The sequence below is a fragment of the Oreochromis niloticus genome, linkage group LG13 (assembly GCF_001858045.2).
Source record: "Oreochromis niloticus isolate F11D_XX linkage group LG13, O_niloticus_UMD_NMBU, whole genome shotgun sequence".
In the NCBI taxonomy this organism is placed as follows: domain Eukaryota; kingdom Metazoa; phylum Chordata; class Actinopteri; order Cichliformes; family Cichlidae; genus Oreochromis; species Oreochromis niloticus.
The window spans coordinates 29061986-29084056 of record NC_031978.2 but is presented as its reverse complement, the minus strand read 5'-3'; the positions used below and the strand labels follow the sequence as shown (position 1 = coordinate 29084056).

General features: G+C 40.2%; 1 protein-coding gene across 1 annotated transcript in view; it reads left to right on the top strand.

Moving 5' to 3' along the window:
* Nucleotides 1-22071, top strand: part of b3gat2 (beta-1,3-glucuronyltransferase 2 (glucuronosyltransferase S)) — a 64454-nt gene that overhangs the window by 21023 nt on the left and 21360 nt on the right. The window contains exon 2 of the mRNA XM_003452317.5: nt 9380-9524. Within this exon, the coding sequence (XP_003452365.1) occupies nt 9380-9524 (145 nt within the window). The remainder of the gene's footprint in view (nt 1-9379; nt 9525-22071) is intronic.

Genomic DNA, 22071 nt, shown 5'->3' with positions numbered 1-22071 from the left:
GGTGATGTGCTTTATACCATGTGGCTGAGCCCATTAAATTACACTCATTAAATTAAAAGTATCCTTTAATGCCATGCATCAAATTGTTTCCTAATGCTGTTCCAAAAATCCAGCAATGCAGATTATAGTAATTTGCATATTTGCACTGTGACAGGGTCACACACACACTAAAAAGTTTGCTTTTGCATTTGCTGTTAGAATTCAGCTTTTCTTTGAGATGTAAAAAGAGATTTTCTTTGTACCCATAGCTGTGGATTGTTTGGAGGTCACCATAGACATGCAGCTGCCTCTGCTTTTATTCTTTCCTTTCATTCTGCTCTTTGGTTCATTACTGGAGATGTAAGACACCGTTTGTATCTGTCTGAAAAGCCCTTGTCTGGAAACTGTCATCCCTCTTTTACATGGTGATGGAACTCTGGTGAACTTAAAAAGGTGTAGGACTCATTGATGCTTTAGAAAAGACTGCTTTTAATTCACTTAATTTCAGTCCAACTCAGTTTTATTTATTTACAGTACCTCAATTCACAACAACACTCTCCTATCATATTATAGACAAAAGCCCTACATTTAGATGATCCCCTATGAGCAGCACTTGGCGACAGTGGGAAGGAAGAACTCCCTTTTAAGAGGAAAAAAGCCTCTGGCAGAAGTAGGCTCAGGTAGATGCTGCCATCTGCTGAGACTAGTTAGTGGCATGATGGGGAACAGAAAAGAAACTTTGCAAGTGGTCATGTCCAGTGACCTGAAAGTTCACGTGAAGCTCAAAACACCAGGCTCGTGCTGTACCTGCCTTTTTCTAAGCCTCCCTTCTGTTTGCTATTCTGTTTGTGTCTCTTTTTGTCACATTATTTGATTCATCTGCCGAAAGGGCATCGGGGAATGACAGCGTGTCCTGTGCGCTCAGCCAGCCTTCTCTGTGTAAATAAAGGTTTAAGTTTGTGCTGCAAACTTTTTTCTATGGCAGCAGCAGTCTGCAGACGATGGCATGAAAACCCAGCGTGCGCTAAAGCAGTTTCCACTGAGCAGAATAATGTACCATCTGTTGAAACACTGTCACCCCACAGCTTTGTTTGGCTCCCAGCAAACATTTTGACATTGAACTGTTGTTGATAGGAAGCTCTGTGTCGTGTTGAAAATGAAAATTGAGACAGCATCTGTAGTTGGCTGTTTCCTTCGCCGGAACCAAAATACTGCATTTCAGGGATCGAGAGCTGCTGGGATCTTTTTTTTATCATACACATATAATATCATGTAAAAAAAACTTGATTTTGATCCCTCCTTGAGATCTTGAAGGTCACGTATTTATTCTGAATCAAGTCATTATGCCCTCTAGATCAACAGATTCCCTGTAACACGCAACTCCACAGTCTGGACACGGTTCCAATTCTAACTGACAAATGAAAGCAATAAACCGACATCAAGAACATTTACTTCTGTATGCAGAGGTTCAACCAGCATTCATATTAGACAGATGTATTTTAACTAGGCTCTATAATGGATTATTGACTTCTTACTCCTTTTTATCCAACATCAATATGAACTTGGTCATACTCATATTTCGCTCAGCTGTCGAGTTTTTGACTAAACAAGCAGCAGATGTGAAAATGATTTCCTCTAATCCAACATAGAGACTTTTAAAATCAATTTTAGGCAAAAATTTAATAACAAAATTCTGCAGAACAGGGGTGTTTGGGTGAGTGCAAAGCATTTTTTTCCTGTTCCAATATGATGAGGAAACCCTGGCATCTGGGATCTGCAGATATCGAGTACCGATCTGATGCTGGTGTTTGAATTTAGTCCATTCTGCAATGTTCAGTAACGTTTTAACATGCTTAAAGATATAAATATATACAGCCAAGTACATTTTTGGTATTAATTTAGAACAATGCAGCCATACACGTATAATAATAACTTGAGTATGGTGTATTTTGGAACACGTTTCAGTGATCCTCTGAAGCTTAGACACCGGGTCACTCTGTTTCAAATCAAACGAGCCTGCTGCTCGACCATCTCCGATTTGCATAAAAATGTTATGGTAGTAAATGTGAACATTTATAATGATTACTGTGAAATTTTAGCTTTATGTGTCAAATACTTTTCAAGAAAGATTTTTTTGAAAAATGCCCAACTGAGCCACGTTCAGGCCTTTTTGTTGCACATTGAAATCTGAGGCAATGTTTTGATCTCAAAGTCTATTAAATATAAAAGCCTGAAATTTTCACAGTTTCACTTTATGTCCCAAATGACTGTCATTTGGGACATAAAGGACATCAAAAAATATCAGAATATTGACTGATTAAAATATGAAAAAAAAAAAAAAAACCCATCCAGCACTCCTGAAAAGTTTGAGCACACATTCATTAAAAACATCCAGATTGTATTTTTTTGTGTGCATATTTTTCATTTTTAACACCTGGGTCACTAAAATCTCAAATCCTAGAAGTTCAAGCAGGAAATGTTGTAAAAACTGGCTGGTTTCAGATGGAATGACCCCACTGCTGCTGCCCATCTTGTGTTTCCATGTTGGCTGGCTGACCAGGTCGCTGAAGCTGATATAATGACCTTTCCTGTCAGCTACAGAGGTTCATGCCACAGTCAGGAAACAAAAATAAGACCCACTGGAAAATTCCAGGACTTCCTGATAGGCAGTCCAAGCTGAAGTAGTCGACACTGGAGTTGGAATTCATCTGATCGCTAGATGAGTGATCTTCTACAGAAGCAGCTTGATGCTGTCAAAGAACATGAAAAGAGTGACCTGATCAACTAGCCAACAGGGCAAAATGGGACTGTAAGTAACAGAGAAGTTGGTTAGCAGCCTCTGAAGATTTGCATACTGATTCATTTAAAAAAACAAAACAAAAAGATGTAAAATATGCTTGAACAGCCATTATTCTGCACAGGCAGTCTGCCCAAGTAAAGTCTATGTGTGGGAGACAATGCCTTGGTCTGTGAGTGGCTGAAAACACATTCTGAGTGAACCCAGTAGGTGTGTGTTGTATCACATGTAGTGACTGAGAAACTCACTAGTCAAACGATGGATAAACACATTTATCGTGCAGAAATGCCGACTGATTGAATGTTTGACAATGAAGGACATAGACAGTCCATGGCAAAATTCACTGTAGGGCTGTAACTGGTTTGCTATCATATAATGTTAGGTTTAATACAGTTTTATACTATAGTGCTTTCTAACCTTACTATTTGTAGCTCTGTTCCAGCTGATGTGATAAATATTCATTAGAAAGTTACAGTTTGGTGAAATTCTTCTGATATGGAGCATTGCATAGATTTTCTTTGGGAGCTGTTTCTCACGCAGAAATGTTAATGTAGGAGACGTGACCTTTCTTGAGGACACAAATGAAGCGGTTTTGTGTTTTCTCCATGGCATTTGAATGATACTTAAGAAAACAGCAAGACGCTTGTAAAAAAAACAATGAGAATGCACTTTGAAAGTGTCTGAAAATGAGTGATTGTGACTTGTGAAGCCCCCTGTGAACACTTAAAAAGCTAAAGATAGAAAAGAGACTCGTGTGTTCGTGCAAGAAATAAGAAGTGTTCTTATCATTTTGTGGTGGAAATCTGGTTTGTAAAGGCAGGCTAAAGCGAAACGTGTGTTCTAAAAGAAAATCAAATGTTGGTCTTCAAAGTGTTATTGTTAGAAGAAAAAAACTGGGCTTGCTGTAAATCCAGTCGCAGATTCTAAATATGTTTGCATGAAGTTCAATCCAGCGCTCTCTAATAATGTGTCAAACTGTACTGAGCTTTGAAGTGCTGCATTCAAAACCAGGAGATCCTTAGCAGTCAAACTGGGACTTAACCACTAAGCCATATTAACGATTGTACTCCAGGAACTATCTGGGAACGACCAACACACCGAGCCTGCCTCGCTCTCTACCTCCTCTCCTTTTCTTTTCATCTGTGTTTTCACAAAGCAGAGGAGCCAAGTCTTTGAAAAATGACCTGAGAGAGAAAGGCAGACAGCAGCAAAAGAGGAACAAGGGGGAAGGGTTTTAGCGTCACACAGGCAAACTCAAGGGGCCACAGTATTAATGGGGAAAGGGCTTCAAAGCTGTTGGTGATGCACAGGGGCCCCAAGCAGGAGATGAGGTGTTAGGGTGCGAGGTGGAAAAAGATGGAAAGAAGAGAAATGAAAGGGAAGGAAGAGGAAGGGAAGAGAGAAGATGCTTTTCTCTTTTCTGTCAGAGTGAGGTCAGCCACTAACTAAATGTTCAGCTTATCCTCTTCCTCTCATGCTGTGGAATCTTAAGTCTAGGCATGCTTACTGGAAGAAGAATAAGGTACACTTATTATCTTTGACACTACTGTATAACTAAATGTCACATTCCATGTTTTCTGCTTCTGTCGCTATGCTGGAACACAACAAAGATTTCCAGCCCATTAAAACTTTTGTTCTTGCTGCTCAGAAATCTTTGAGTGGATCGCTGGAAGTTTGCATTAGACAGCAGGTAACAGATGGACGTGGCTGCCCTGACTGAACAAGCTTATAATAGTCTTTTCAGTCACTATGTGTTTACACAGCACTCTGCATTTAATCATTAGTTATTATTAATCTCTGGCTCTCTTCCACAGTGTTTCTTTTGTCCTGTCTCTCTCCCATCTCTCCCAACAAGTCGCAGCAGATGGCCGCCCCTCCCTGAGCCTGGTTCTGGCCGAGGCTTCTTCCTGTTAAAAGGGAGTTTTTCCTTCCCACTGTGGTTAAGTGCTTGCCTGTAAGAGGTCATCTGGGGCTTTCTCTGTATTATTGTAGGGTCTCTACCTTACAGTATAAAGCATCTTGAGGTGACTGTTGTTGTGATTTGGGCTATATAAATAAAATAAAATTGAATTAGTGTTTTAGGTGCTATGTTGTTGTTGTTGTTTTTTTGGGGAGCAGAGGATAAAGCGCTAAGATACAGTCTCAATCAAAAGTTTAAGACCTCTTGAAAAATGGCAAAAAATCATATTTTGCATGGTTGGATCTTAACAATGTCACGGCTGGGGCAGCAGTCGTGTGGTGTTTGGAGAGGAAGGACCCAAGTTACAGACAACAGCGGTGATGTGAGTGAGGTTTATTGATGCCGGGTGACAGTGACACAAAGCGGTGATGAAAATTACAAAGTAAACTGAACTGGGAAAGCTAGTAAGCTGACCTGAAACATAACACAAAGGGAGGACACAAGGCAAGGAGCAGAGAGACACGGAGAAACACAAAACAACACAGATAAACCGATGATGAACACAGGTAACCAGACACTATATATGCACACACAGAGGAACACAAAATGGCAAACTGGAGGGAGGCACAGCTGATCCTAATTACACAGACGAGACAGGGAGAGCACAAAACTGAACACAGTGAAGTCACACATGGAAGTAAAACAGTATACATTGACAAAACAAAGAGCACGAAACTGACTGGGAGCATAAACTATAACCAAAGAACTAGAACATCCAACCCCAAATATATATGTATATATAGTCAGAATACCCCAGAACATAAGATAATAATAATAACAATAATAATAATGATAATAATGATAATAAGCACAAAATGCTGGGTCAACGACCCAGGACCATGACAAACAAGGTTCCAAGCAGAGCTTCAATGTGCAACAAGAAGAAATAGGAGTGAGACAAAACATTTTTGGAGCATGAAATTTATTGAAAACAGAGCTTAAACTGAAACAGGCTGTTTTACAGCTGATCAAAAGCAAACCAAGCTTATCAAGCAAATCCTTGAAAGCTAGGTTAGCAAGCTGTATTCAGAAACTTCATGACACAAATACCTGCTAATTAGGGCTGAGTTACACGCTGATAAAATGCAAGAGTTTCCCTTGCAAAAAAAAAAAGAGAAAGAAACTTCCTGGACAGGCTGCACCAATCACAACACAGCAAGGTTTTTACAAGCCACCATCGGCACACTGAAAATAAGAGTCCAAATATGAATCTGTGGTGGTGAGCACTAGCACACAAAGACTGCTTGTCCAAGTGGGCATCTTAATATTGGAGTCTATGGGACTGACCTGCTGTTGGAACCAGCATCAAGTGGTCACTGGGGGAATTACAGTTTTTTGACCCTTTTTGCCAAACCCAGATCGATTGTTTCCATGTGGGAAAAACCAGACTGTTCTCATTCCCGAAGCGTAACATACAGATGATTTGTCAAGTCCCGAGGCGTCCCATAGGAACGTGAAAGGTAACCCTCCTGGTCCCTATGATACGCACCGGATTGTGGATGGAATCCACTAGAATGACGCTCCCATTGGTAACACCCGTTCCAGCCGTGTATTCCAGCCCTAACCCTAACCTTAATCCTAACCATAACCTTATCCCTGACCTTAACCACAGTCTTAATTGTATTAGATGGTGTTTTCCTAAGCGATTCATGTTGAGAAAGTAAAAGAAATGTACATGTGTAGATTCATTCCAAACGGTTCTCATGTTTCCTGCCGTTTCTGAACGCGTAACATAGAGACGTATTTGGTGGCCGAAAGAGTAACATACCGACGATTTATCACATGAAGTAATATGTTATGTTTTAGGATGAGAACGGGAACTGAGTTAGGGGAATCATTTTAGAGCAGCGCAGACATCGTCAGCTATCTGTCTTTGTGTTTACAAAAGGAAACTTCTGTGAGTCTGATTGAAGAATCAGCAGGGTTAGAAGGTTAGCACTGCAAAGTTTACTACATCGTTTTCTGTATTTTCTTTTATTATTTTTTCATGTCAAGGGTTTTTCCTCTGTTATTATTGTTATACGCTTAACGGATTTCTTTTTTTTTGTAAAATGTCCTTGTAACTGTTGAATTCTTCCAAAACGCAAACATTTCTTGGCAGCGTACACAGAGCTGAGCAGTTGGACACGGTCACTCGGGCTGCTATTTATTCTGCTTTGATAAAATATAATAGAATTTACGATACAGTAGTCCTACTTTACATAGTCAGTCACTAAACTGCTTTGTGCAATCAGTGAATTTAGACATTTATCTTAAGTCTGGCTTTTAGGTTTCTTTTTATAGCCCGTAGATAGACTACATGGACAAAAGTAAGGCTCTCAAAGGGGTCACCATTTTTTTCCTCTTATTTCAAATTAAGAGGTGTTTCCAGTCCCTTTGCAACAGGTGTATCAGATCAAGACCTAGTGATTCAGTCTGCTTTTACAAACATTTGGGAAAGGATGGGTTGTTGTAATAGGATGCCATCGATACAAGTCAGTTGAGGTTATATTATATATATGCGTAGTGATATGTATGAAGTAATACATACTACATGAAAATGAATGCTGTCTTTGTTAGATGTCATGCCTTGTGTATACTTTTTGTTTGCTTGATTGAGATTTGTAATTTATTGAACTGCTGAGGTTGCTAGTTGTTTGAACTTGCAAATCCACTGAAGCTTGATTAAAATGGGCTTTCAGTTTGGAGTGGTTAACTCATTTCAGTAGTGAATTCAATACAAAGCTTCATCACCTTTTATTATTGTGCACACACGCAGTAGGACTTATCTTTCTATGTATTAAACACAAAAAACACACATAGATACACACACACCTGTTTATTTTTTTTAAAGAAGAGTGCCTCAAACAGTGCATGCTGGGACGTCTGTTACTATGCTAGTTATGCAAGGTTAATTTAATGGGTCAAACCCTGAGAACTGAGCAGAAAAAGCAGTTTTGAGATAAACTGATTTTAATATTACAACATTTACATGCTAATGGCACAACATTTGAGGACTGTGCTAAAATCTTATCTAACATTTTATGGTGTCATCGGTAGCAGCTCACAGTTTGTTCAGTTCATTAAATTTCAGAACTCCAGTCACTGAGCTCAATATGTGTTTTGCCTGAGGAGGACATTATTTAATTAGGCTGTCAGTAGCAGATTGACAGCCCCTCCACCCCCTCAACAAATACATCAATAATAACCGTTACCATTAACACAAATTTAATAGGCTATCAGTTAATTTTACTTGTGCTGATTCACCTCCGTCCATCAGGTGAGTAGTGACCAGTATGGGCTTTTTCCCTCTATGGAACTCCATGGAAAATCTCTAAGTGTGAAACCGTCACTGGTGATGACCCCACCAACCCTAACCCTAACCTTAAGCAAGTAGGATATATAATTTTTATATATATCTATATATTTATATAATTACATAGTTTTTTCATAGTTTTTATGTAAGTGTTCTCCCAACTCCTAGTAACTAGAGAACAAAGAAAATAATCATTTATAATAAGTAGTTTTCCCCTCTTCTCCAAATGTTAGGATTATGGTTACTACCTATGATGACCTCAGAAAGTTAAAACAAGGTAGAAATATTCACTTTATTCAGAATTATTCTATATGAAATACCCTAGTGAACATGAACTTTTCAGGGTATTTTTATTTGTCTACTGCCCATACGCTCTCAGCTATTCTTTGCACACTGCCAAGTCTCCTCATGCTTAGAAGTTTGCAAAGAGCTGTAAATCCTCTCTATATTGTGCTATATATACACTTGGCTTCCCGTGGCTTTAAAAGCTAGAACTCTGTGTGATGTCTGGCTGCAGTAATGCAGTGCTGCTTACTGATTTGGTTTTGTTCTGTTGCTTTCTCATGAGCGACTGGCTGGAGGCTGTTTGGGTGAGCGATGAGGAGCGCTGTCTCAATGAACGGCTTCAGGGTGGCCAGGGGTGGAAAATGGAATCTCACGCAGACACATATGCATCCATACACAAAGACAAGATACAGATGTTTCATACTTGAACACAAAAACTCAGTGGTCCTTGCACAGTGCAACCTCCCCCCATCACACACACACAGACACACACACACACACATCGCCAGTCTTTTATCTCACTCTCTCTCCTCGTCTCATTTCTTGTTGCACTGCTTCGGGCTGTGTGCAAATTCATTCACTGTGAAAATGGAATGCAGCTCCGCGCTGCACACTTTCATTTAGTCTCATTCAGTTAGCCACAGACTCTCTGCATGCTGCTCTCACCCACATTTCAGTTGAAATTAAAGATGTCTAATCGCTTACGCAAACTGACACAAAAGTAATTAATTTCAGAGTCAACACCACACGCCCGGTCTCTAACTTTCTGAGGCCTTTGACGTCTCCTCAGGATGGATGTCGCCTGTAGGCTCCGACATTGTGTCTGATTTCCTATTGCAGAACAAGTATTGTGATTAGCAAGGAAAGCGATTGTGCAGATAAAAAGATGTGGTCTTCTATGGGGTCAGAGTCGTTATAACTACATTAAATGGACTTTTGACATTGGAGCATTGCTCCTGCTGTTTTTAAATAACTCTCAAATAGTTACATTTCACACATTCTGTGATAATGGTCGCATGCAGGAAGTCATCATTAATCCCATTCCCTTCTCTTTTTTTTGCAGATGCGTAGTACTCGAGGTGTATCCATTTGGCCTGTGGGATTTGTGGGTGGCAGAGCATATGAGCGCCCCCTGGTGTCTGGGGGTAAAGTTGTGGGCTGGTACACTGGCTGGAGGCCAGACCGACCTTTTGCCACCGACATGGCAGGTAAGAGGCAATCTGTAAATCAGCTAAAGTGCAAGGATTACTTGGTCAGTCATAAATTTAAAGAGCTTCTGCCAAGGCTTAAATTCCCTCCACATCCATGTCCTCGCATTCAGAGAGATATATGGATCGGATTAGTGTTTCATATTTTTTTAACCTCCTAAGACCCGAACTCTTCCATGACATGCATTTTTAATTTCTCTTTGATATTTGGGCTGATTGGGGCCCGATGAATGTAAAAAGAAAGAATTTCCAGATTTTTTTTTTTTACCTTATTTTTGTTTTTAAGAAAAATTAGAGCCACAAATGAGGATATTCATTTGAAATTTTGATAGAACAGTAGCAGTATAATGTCCTCGTAAGTGGATATCAGGCCCATGTAGAGCAAAATTGAGTATTTTGGTCAAAATAACCAAAAATGTGATGTCCACATATGTGGACGGCAGGTCCTTTAAGAAAAGTAGCTAAAGGTTTAGATCCATTTAATGAATTTGGCATGGATAAGATGTTGGTTTAAGGTCAAACGGTCCAAATGGAGGACGCAGACAGCTCAAGTTTCAAAATCTAAAAGATTAATTGTTAAACTGAATGTGTGCTATGTGGACAGTCACCTGAGATGGCAAAGAGTGCAAGTAGACATTTCACAATAAAAATCTAACACATTTTATTATATTAACCAAATGTCTGTGGCTCCCTTAATACCAGCAAAGTGTCTGGCCATTAAAGCAAGATGCTGTACTTAAAACTACAGAAAGAAATCAAGGATATCTTTTGAGCTACACAGATATGCAGACAGGTTGATATGTTAGCCAACTTCTCTGTCAGTGACTTCTTTATAGGGGGGATGTCAACTATTTTGAAAGAAAAAATAACAGAAGTTATATAATTTAAAAAAAAATGTTATTCTTATTGTCAAATTTTTAAGTTGTTGGGATCAGTTTTTCCCAGATATTTTGTGTTTAGATTTGTGTTTTGAGATTCTTGTGGGCATTTTCCAGCTTTTGTGTTGCCGAGAACAGTGTCAGCGTTCTTGTTTATTAAACTCTTAGTAAAACCAGTGTTCCTGTGGCTGTGCGGTGTATGGGGCACATGAAAGGTCCTTGTCCCTTAGTAGAAAACATTCATGCTGTGCATTATTATTCCAAAATGTATACAAAGCATCTAAACATCCATAGAGACATTTTGTAAGGTGGCTATAACATTTATAACATTGTTACTTTGGTATATTACATTAAGTTCATGTGACTTAGCCTAACCACTGTAGTGCCCCGTCAAGATAACAGGTATAACCCATTCGTCTTGTGCTGACCTCACTTAATTTTCTTAAGGTAATAATGTTGCATACAAATTGCATATATGTGGTTTGTTTAGTAAGGTTGCTTGTAGCCAGCCAGTACGTTTGTCATTAATTTATCCAGATTTATATAATTTTATTACTGACTCACTATTACTCGAACCACAGATTTATTTGCTGCCAGCGAGTAGAACTTGCATGACTTTTTCCAAATGACCTGTCGCAACTAATCGGTGTATATGCCAGGCAATCAGTAACAAGAAATTGCAGTGAAGAAAAGCTAATTCATGTTTGCAGCCAGTTCTGCATTACTCAGCATTACTTTTACAGTGTGACCAATGGAGCTATGAGAGGTAGATTGTGCAAGTGGTAGATGTCTCATTCTGTCTATATCTTAGTCATAGTTTTAAAACGGATAGATCTGCACCAGGCGTGATCATCAAGGGCTCTGAAATCTAATCAGTTGGTTAAATGTATCATTACAGTTGATAGATACTGTATCAGTCACTGTGAGGCTTTAGAATTCAGGTCACGTGTCATCCATCTGTTGGTTTAATTCTTACCACTCGTTGCCAAATTGTGGATTACACAGCAGAGTTATTTAAATAGGAAATTGGCCATTACATGTGGGGCTATGAAACTGTAAAACATCCATCCATCCATCCATCCATCCATCCACATCCGCTTTATCCGAGGCCGGGTCGCGGGGGCAGCAGCCTAAGCAGAGAAGCCCAGACCTCCCTCTCCCCAGCCACCTCCTCCAGCTTATCCGGGGGAACACCAAGGCATTCCCAGGCCAGCCGAGAGATATAATCTCTCCAGCGTGTCCTGGGTCTGCCCCGGGGCCTCCTCCCGGTGGGACATGCCCGGAACACCTCACCCAGGAGGCGCCCAGGAGGCATCCTTGTCAGATGCCCAAACCACCTCAACTGACTCCTTTCGATGTGGAGGAGCAGCAGCTCTACTCTGAGCCCCTCCCGGATGGCCGAACTTCTCACCCTATGTCTAAGGGAGAGGCCAGCCACCCTTCGGAGGAAGCTCATTTCTGCCGCTTGTATCCGCGATCTCGTTCTTTCGGTCACTACCCACAGCTCGTGGCCATAGGTGAGGGTAGGGATGTAGATCGACCGGTAAATTGAGAGCTTCGCTTTTACACTCAGCTCCCTCTTCACCATGACGGACCGGTGCAGCGTCCGCATCACTGCAGCCGCAGCACCAATCCGTCTGTTGATCTCCGGCTCCCTTCTCCCATCACTCGTGAACAAGACCCCGAGATACTTGAACTCCTCCACTTGGGGCAGGAACTCATCCCCGACCCGGAGTGGGCACTCCACCCTTTTCCGGCTGAGAACCATGGCCTCAGATTTGGAGGTGCTGATCCTCATTCCCGCTGCTTCACACTCGGCTGCGAACCGTTCCGGTGCGAGCTGGAGGCCTTCACCTGATGAAGCCAACAGAACCACATCATCCGCATCTGCTTTTTGCGGAACTGTAAAACAGGTTTGCAGAAATGCCACTGCACTCACTCTGAATCTCTGGGTGTGCTGAGTCAGGTAATAGAGGTGACTATGCAACTTTGGTTGCTTTTTTAACTTCTTTCTGGAAGCATCAAAAGGTTTTATTGACCAGTTTATTGATTACAAAACAGTTAAAGCCAGTTGGAGTGTTTCGGCCTGCTGGCTTTCATCAAAGCAGGAAACCAAACAGAAAACATTACTCTGTGATCCTTGTGTCCTGAATTTACCTGCTTAGATCAGACAGCTTTTCTGTTGAGCTTCTGTTTTTTCATGGATTAATTTGCCGTAAAATGAGATCTGATCCTTCCAATTTAATGTTCTGATTGTAAGACCTCCACATAGGACCTGCTGTGCTACTTTGGCTGATTGTTTGTTCCGGAGAAATCACCACACCAGGTTGTAGAGCGCTGTTAAGTAAAACAGTGCTGAACAGCAACAGACTGGGAGGAATTTGAAATTAAGGAAACCAGTGGGGTGAAAATAAAAGTCAGAGGCATCAGGAAACTCGGCAGCTGATGTATTTTAAATAAAACAGATTCTAGAAACACTCCTCAGATGACAGCTGCTGGTTACACCTACCTGTGCTGGTACACCTGTCAGTCAAAGCAGCAACTGCGGCCATCTACACATTACACCTACAGAATGGAAACCCATGCCCTGAAGCTCCAGTGCCCAGTTTTTCTGCTGATTTTAATGCCAAAGGAGGTTTGAAACTGCAGTTACTCAGTCAGCAGAGCACTGGTGACTTTTAAACACTGTGCACCTCAATAGTTGGCATCCCCACTCTCCCCACTTCATGGCTGAATTTCTCTGGTTCCTGAGCACTTACAGCTGATCATGGAATATCTGGGAAGAAAACACTTGTTGCAATCATGGCACACGACACTCGAATACAGTGAGCTCTTTACAACAACTCATCCTTTCTAAAATGTTTGTAAAAACAGACTGCATGAATAGGTGCTCGATTTTATGCACCTGTGGAATTCAAAGATGAAGACGTGGCCCTTTTGGGACCCTTATTTTTGTCTATGTAGTGTATAAGTAAATAGATGTCTGAATTCATTCATTGCACAAACCAGTTTAGTGATCGACTATCTTATGCAGGACTACTTTACTATGACTTCTATTATATTTTTCCAAAGAATAAAAAGCAGTCTGAGCGACCGCTCAAGCAATCTAACTGCTGAGCTCATTTTGGAGGAATTCAACGCTTACAAGGACAAAAAGTTAAGAGTGTAATAATAATAATAATAATAATAATAATAATAATTATTATTATTATTATTGTTGTTGTTATTATTATTATAATACGGGACATATTTATGCCAGAAAATGTTTTAATGGCAGACTGCACTAATATGTGCTTGAATTTATACACTGTGGCAATGGAACTGAAAACCCTTGAATCCAAAGGTTAAAAGGTGTTGCCCACTGTGTCCCATGTACAGCCAGCATAAAAGGGGAACTTAGCTTTTTGTACCTGGCTATAAACATGTTTACTCCCCCCCCCTTACATCTATTGTACATTTGGATATTTTAACATCTGTGGGGACTGACTTGCTATTGGCCTCAAATGGCCATTGTAGAAAAGCCGTTTTTGGCCCTCGCTTTGGTTTTATTGATTTAACGCTTAAGGTGTCCGCTTTAAACAAAAACTAAAGCTACTGACTCTGACCCCAAATTGATCGTTTTCATTTGAATCTTAAGAGACTTATCAGACTTCTTGGCTTGTCTGCATATTTTTAGTGTCTTTTAGCTTGTTGAAGTCTACTGACTTAGTTCATTCTCATCATTCCGCTTGACTTGGTTTCTAGCAGCAGACAGTTGCTGTCAGAGGTGAAAAAGCCCAATAAACACCTGCAACACCTGCCAGCAATAAACATCAAGTACACATTTACATACTGAAGCTAGTGGAGCATTTTTCTCGTGAGTCACTCGAAACCAAAACAAAGCTAAAAGGAAACTGATTTTTGGACCTATACTGTCAGGTGGACACATACATGACCCCATACAGGATGTTTAAATAAGTAACTGTTTGCTAAAGTTTTCAGTTTTACCCACTGCCCCCTAGTTGCAGCTCCAATGGAGGTTTGAACAAACAGTCTTATTTAAGCCGGAGTATGGAAAGCTCAATGATCAAGTGTCACGTGATCATAGTGTAATTGGATAGTTCAAAAAATGGGAAACAAAAATTAGAGAATGGGAATAAGGAGCTTTGTCAACTAATTGATTTAATGAAAATACTAGCCTAACAAGCAGCACTGATGTTAGCTGTAACTTGGTTCAAAAGTAATGTTCTTCAAAGATAATGTTCACTCTGCAGTAATAATCCATAGCTGCATAGCTGCCAGCTACTGTCTGGATTGGCTTTTATTCTCAGACAGGAAGCTACTTCCATGTTTTTCTGTTATTAATATATGGAATCAGCATTAGCTCCTAAACTGTAGCCACATTTTTGGTTTTAGGAATTTGAGATTGTCAAAATTGGAGCAGACAGTTACTGGCAATGACAGGTGTCCTGTTTATGTCATCAGGTTTATTGGTTTCATTGATCACTTCATGCTCTTGATGGAACACACATTAACCTTGTTTTGTCAACTTTGTGTTGGCAACGGAAAGAAAGCCTTTAAATCGTGACCAAACTTTAGCACAGAGTGAACCGATGTTACTCCACAACTTTGACGGCATTAAGGAAAATGCGTGTGCGGTGCTCGGTGAGTTCTGAAGAGAGCACTTCATTCCAAATTGCTCCTTATATTTATAATCCACCTAATGGAGAGCAAAGCAGACATCCCCATCAATCTGTTTACATCTTCATATCTCCTGTGTAAAAATCCAATCAGACTAGTGATCAGCCTCCGAGCTCCATTTGACCCGAGAGCAAATAATTCATCACTCTGACCAAATAATACCACCCTGCCAGTCCCCAGTCATTATCCCACTTCACCCGCACATACACTGTATTTAGACCCTCTGCGCAAGATGCTGTTTGTTAAATGTTTAGAGAAAGTGACACAATAGCAGGCTATGGCGATTACATGCTTGTATCGTTCCAAACCCCAATGAGGACACACACAGCACACGTGTGCAGGTCGGCCCCTGGGATTGGTTTTAATTAAATCACGATAACAGGAGCGGGCCAAGATCTCATCCCTCCATTCTCCCTCAAACCATCACCTAATCACACACAGCACATACACTGAGACACACACACACACACTGTAATTATCAGCCCTACTTTTACACCCCACTATATAATTACGCTGTCAATTTGCAACGCTAAGATTTACTGCCGAGCCCTGAACACAAAGCATTTTTTTGCTTTAAATTCTGTAAGGACAACAATGGCTGAGCCGGGCAAGCGACCCAAACTTTGTTCACTCTTAAATTATTATTCATGGGATTTACAATAGGGTGTCTGCAGAGTGCTGAGTGAGTGCCAGTGCGTGTCCTAATAGTATTGTGTTATACAGTGCTGTATTGTTAGCAGACCACTAAAGCTTCCCATCTACCGCTCGGTCTCATTTAGCCAGACACAATGGTGCCTGGACAATGATGGTGTGGAGTACTATTCACCTCAGCATGTGTGTGTGTGTGTGTGTGTGTGTGTGTGTGTGTGTGTGTGTGAATATGCACATGTGCACACAGACACACAGATACAATTACATCATGTGTCTATTGGGAAAAAAACACAGGCAAACACACACCTGCAGGCACTTGAACTGATACGAGTAGAGAGGCGTGCATGTTCCATGGCACGCACATATTCATGCATGCAATTTTCCTAAAGTGCATCACAGCTGCAGAACAGAGCAAATGCGTTCATACGGGTGCACAGAGCAAATACAGAAACACAAGCACGCACAGACACGGCAACACAAAGACAGTCTCACTGTTGTTCAAGTGATGCTTATGCTTTGGGAGTGCTTCCTGAAATAAGGACATGAAAATGTTTAACCCCCCAGTAACCCCAGTGGACCCGAGTAAGGAGCTGAACTCAACAGACAATAAAATTTGTGGCACACGAGGAAAATATAGTGTAACAGACTGAAAGTGCTTGGGCACACTTATACATATCAGTTTGGACAGGTCCAAGTTTAATGTAAAAGTAAAATCCATTTTAATTTGGCAGTATGGCTCTGCTAATGTGGCGCTCGGGAGCAAGTCTGACAAGTAACACAATTTGTGTAATTTTGCCACTGTATATCACCATAGTGCATTTTAAATCCAATGGTCAGGACCGAAGTGCACACTTTCAGATTTAAATAGCCAGTGATATAAGTGTCAGAACCAGAGAATCAGGCCATCCTAATAAATATAGCACTGCTGATAATTTACATATGATTGCTTATGCTGTAATTCAGTTCAGCTCAAAAATGCAGAAGGAAATGAACAAATCCTCTGGCTCAGATTGCTAATCTGTGGGGGTTTCCGTTTTTTTATTGTTTTGTTTTTTATTTTATCCTTGGAATGTAGATTTACTTGCTCCTAAATGATGTGTAAGTATAATTACAAGTAAAGGTTCTCTGACTTAAAACACGCATGAGTACTTTTTGATAAAAAGAAATTTGCCAAGAATTTCTATGTGAAAATTATTACCCAGCTTTCAGCTGCCTTTCAGCCAAGCAAACACACATGAAAATAATCATACTTCAGAGGAAAGATGCAATAATTAGTCACACTTGCTTATGAGTAGCATGTAAGGTTGTCTTGAGAAGTTTGGACTTACAGTACAGTAGACGGTTTCCTGAACTCAACACGTTGGATTGCCTCTGTTCCTGTTCCTCACTTCTTTCTGTCTGATTTTGTCTGTTGTTCATTCTCAGGTGCTTGTAATCCCAGTTGCCACTTGTCAGTCACATGGTGTGGTGGAACTTGACACCTTTCTCCTTGGGTGTTCTGTTGTTCTTGTCATTATTTAAAACAAATTAAAAAAACTTATCTCTCTGCTACACACACCACAAACTGTTTGTTTACTTGAGATCTGAAGCAGATCTAAGAGAAACACTGTTGTGGTATATGAAAGGGTGACGGAGGTTCCAGAAGAAGGTCATTTGTTTTTAGCTTATAATTTCAGTGTCACAGTACTTTGTTCTTATGTCTGTTTTTACCCTGGATAAACTCTTTTGCACTTCCTGTCAACATCTTAACTGGAACTAAATCAAAGAGCAATGAGCAGAGCCGAAGAGATGAATAAAGTGAGAAAACAAAACTGAAAACTGGCTGCACACATTGCATGCTAACCTATAGCATAACAGTGTGATCACACAGTTCCCTCAGGCTATCAAAGCCTCACGTTACGCCACGCTAATATAAATCAATAAAGTCCATAAGGCTGTGCCAGACATTGCTCTCGTCTTCATTTTATGTTCTATTCACATTTCAACTTGCTTTCTATTTCCTCGTTTTACTTAGTTATCTGTGTGCTCTCTGCTGTAGCAGGCAATTGAACTCCACAGTGAAACAGAACGATAGCTAACTACAAAGATGAATTTACTCACTGGGTCATAATAAGCTAGTAGCCATAGTAAGCTAACAGCTAAATCCATGCCTGTAGGTGAGAAAAGTTAATTTCATGCCTAAAGACCCAGACTGGGAGTAAGCTATAAAGCTAAGGATACAAAAAGAAGGTTTAAACCACAGCTAAAATCACAGAAAGATACTACACAGTTCAGACAGACAGCTCTAAAGTCATAGTAAGACAGCTAAAATGAAGCCGTTTGGGGTTGGTTGGTGTGTACAGATTTTAGTTTTAATTCTAAGAACCCGTCTTTATCTTTTAAGATAAAAAGCAGGCTTTCAAAAAAGATGCAGTCCCTATTTAATTCCCTCTGTTTGATAAGTATACGTATATAACCTCCGCATGATGTGCTCCTTTGTCCTATTAATGTTTCTGCATCATGCTGTTAGCACAAAATCAATGCTTCTTTTCTCAAGAAGGATTTTATTGTGAAGCATATTTTGTAAAAGTGCTCTGGAAAACTCACATTGTGGCAGTACACATTTCCTCCTATCATTTCTCAGTTGGGTCGTCCATGGACAAAACGTCCACACATTCAACTGAACACTCGTTCTCTCCTCTCACTGTCAAAGACTGCAATCTGCTCCAGATATCAGAAGGTTTTTAAATGTGTTTTGCCTCATCACGCAATATTTCTACTAGTGTTATTATAAAGGCCGGCCCAGCTATAACCATAGCATGTACAGCTAAACATATAGCTAGTGATGAAGAACAGCATCTAATATAATAGTGTTAGTAAAGGAAACTATCTAGCTTTGATAGTGAGACTGACTAACATATCCAAAGGCACCGTCATGGTCCTGAGTTTTTGAACCCCTGAATTTAATGTTTTTGGACATTGAATTCTTGTTATTAATAATTTATATCAATAATTATTAATGGTTTTTTGTGTGGTCGTGTTGTTTGGACTTGCCTCCTTTATTATTAAATGTGCGCTTTCAGGTCATTTAGTTTGTTTCAGTTATAATTGCATCATCATTCTGTGACACAGCATAAATGTTCTTAACAATCTTTGGTTACTGTATGATTTCTAAGGCAGTTGTCATTTTGTTTTTTAGAGTAAAATAATCAGACGTTGAACCCATAAAATGAGCACATGTTTAGTAGTTTGAAAATGTTAAAACATTTGAGGTTACTAGGTCACTACTAGCAGAATGATCTGTTGGTTATTTAGTCAGAGGGACCTGTCCCAGACTCTGTGAAGTAAAATGGGCCTCAATCACTAATATTTGTGTAGAACAGGGTTTTAATTAGAGCAAAAAAGGAATCGACGTGGAGACTCAGTGTTCATGACACATGTGGTAAATGGACTGATTCTTATATAGCGCTTTTCTACTCTCCCGGAGTACTCAAAGCGCTCTATACAACATATCACATTCACCCAATCACACCCATTCATACAAGCACTTTATCTGTACTTAATGCTTTTTCTAACTACATTCACACACATTCATACTCCGATGGATGCATCGGAGAGCAACTTGGGGTTAGTATCTTGCCCAAGGATACTTGACATGCAGACTGGAGGAGCCAAGGATCGAACCACCAACCTCCCGATTAATAGGTGACCTGCTCTACCTCCTGAGCTACAGCCACCCCATGTGCCACATGTGCACTGGCAAATTTTGTTTTTACCACTGTATGTTGGTAAATCAGAATCATTCTAAAATCTACATACAGCCACACCCTCATTTCTCTGTGTAAGACAACACATTTGTCTTTATTTGCATTAGGTTCAATTCAGTTTTATTGATACAGCGCCAAATCACAACAACAGTCGCCTCAAAGCGCTTTATATTGTAAAGTAGACCCTACAATAATACATACAGAGAACAACTCAACAATCATATGACCCCCTATGAGCAAGCATTTTGGCGATAGTGAGAAGGAAAAACTCCCTTTTAACAGGAAGAAACCTCCAGCGGAACCAGGCTCAGGGAGGGGCGGGGCCATCTGCTGCGACCGGTTGGGGTGAGAGAAGGAAGAGAGGACAAACGACATGCTGTAGAAGAGAGACAGAGATTATTAACAAGTATGATTCAATGCAGAGAGGTCTATTAACACATAGTGAGTGAGAATGCATGGAGTAAGTGGTAAAATTTGAGAGAGCTAAGCCAATAATAATTTTACTGCTGAAGAAATTCAAGCCATTTCCAAGGTGGAAGTTGGAGAAGGCACACTTTTCAAAAGTGTTTCCTCAGGAGTAACAATGGTAGAGAAAAATGATGCGTGGGCTGCAATAAGCCATGTGGTTACTGTTGTATCCCTGCAGCACTGACTCAGGCTAAGGTAAAAAGGAAATGATTCGACATTAAAGTCGAGGCAATAAGAGAATAATGGACCGGAAGAAAAAGGAATGCAATGGAAGACATGGACCACTTTATCTGTCAGCCGAAGATGTGAGACGTGGCAATTATTTGGAAAACATCTCTAAGAGGGATATTACCCAAATATTCAATCACTACAAATTTTATTCAAGAAAAAAAACATGCATTCTATTTATACAGTGCCAACAGTGGTGATCTCAAGGCCTTTCAAACTGGTCTGCATACCCACGTCCTGCATACCCGAACGGGCAGGTTATCCACAACCAGCTGGTTCAGCTGGATGCAGTGAATGACAGCAACAGGCATAAGACTTCCTAACATGAAGGACAAGCCACTATCATTACTGGAAGGGAAAAAATAACAATAACAGCTCACAAAACAAAAGTCTAAGACAGGGGTTGGTACCAGGTAGCTCCCACAAGCTTTGGGAGTCCTCTTGCCTAATTTCTGATTGGAGTCAGCTGGCTAAGGTAGTATTTAAGGTAGTATTTTAGTATTTCTCACAAGTATTGAGACAGGTTGCAGCTTTAGTCGCTAGGCAAACGGGACGCTTTTTGCATCCCTTCACTGGCCTTCAGTGAAGGGATGCAAGAACAGTTGACTTTTCTGTTACTAACATATAAAGCTCTACATGGACAGGCCTCTGCTTATATAGCAGAGCTTCTAAAACCTTATCACAGCAGCCGGCCTCTCTGAACCTCTAACCAGCTAGCTTTCCTTTAATTTTTTCCCCTTTATTTTCAGCCATAGTTTAAAACTATTTGCATGTATGTGTGTATAGTGGACTGAATGTCTGTCTGTAACTCTGTGTTTTGAAAAGTGCTATACAAATAAATTTTTATTATTAGTATTCATTATATCTGTAGTCACCTAAAATGTTATGAAATATGTTACCACAAACAAAACCAAGTGTTTAGATTTAAGAACTTACATATCCCAAAAGACTCAGCAACAAGCCATCTGCTTCTCACAGCTCCTGCCTCCAAACACTTTCCTACTGTGCTGTTATTTAAAATGAATAAGCTGTGGGTATCTCCTGTCCACAGCATTGAATATGTGGCAGTTGGAATAACAGATTATTTAAACATTGGTGAAATGGAAATTTTTACAGTTTATGCATTGAATGAAATCAGTAGATGGAGCTTTGATGCACACACGAATGCAGCACCGTTGCTCCATTAGTGTTTGGCAGTGTTTGTATTGCCAGAATTGCCTCTTCGTGGGACTCAGAAATAGATTGTCATAAGAGTATTAGCCTGATGATGCTATTTAATACTTTGGGACTGGCATGGCTGAGAAACCTTGGCCTGATCTGCTGTTTCCCTCTGAAATGTCCCTGCAGTGAGGAAAGCCATGGTGGAGAAAACTTGAATCCAAAAAAAATCCATTGGTGGATTCGTTTCCTTTTAAATGAAATCATTGCTGTGGTCATGCTCTAATGCCCCTTTTTGAACAAGAAGTCCCAAATACAAAGGTGTGAGTGAAGCTGAATTAGGAATCAATTATTTTTGCAATTTCCTATAAGAAGGCTATTATTAAGAAAAGTTCAAACAACAGTTTGTGTATCAGTTTGACACACAAAGGAAACAATGGAAACATAAGAAACACCAGTCGCTGTGTTATTTTTTGTATGTAGTGTGGTCTGACTATGATGAATAGATGTAATAAATGAATGCACAGGAGACTCACAGACGTACCCTCCTTCACTGTTTCCAGAATAAGTTTTGTATGTAACCACAATAAATCAAACAGCAAATGGCAAAGTTTTTTTTTCTTGTTTACTGTTTCTTGTTTATGAGCTTTCTTGGTAGCTCCCCTGTCTGCTGCGCGCTGATGCATTCTTTGTCTTCTGTTTTTTAGGCTCATCAGGTGGCTGAGTATGTAATTTTGT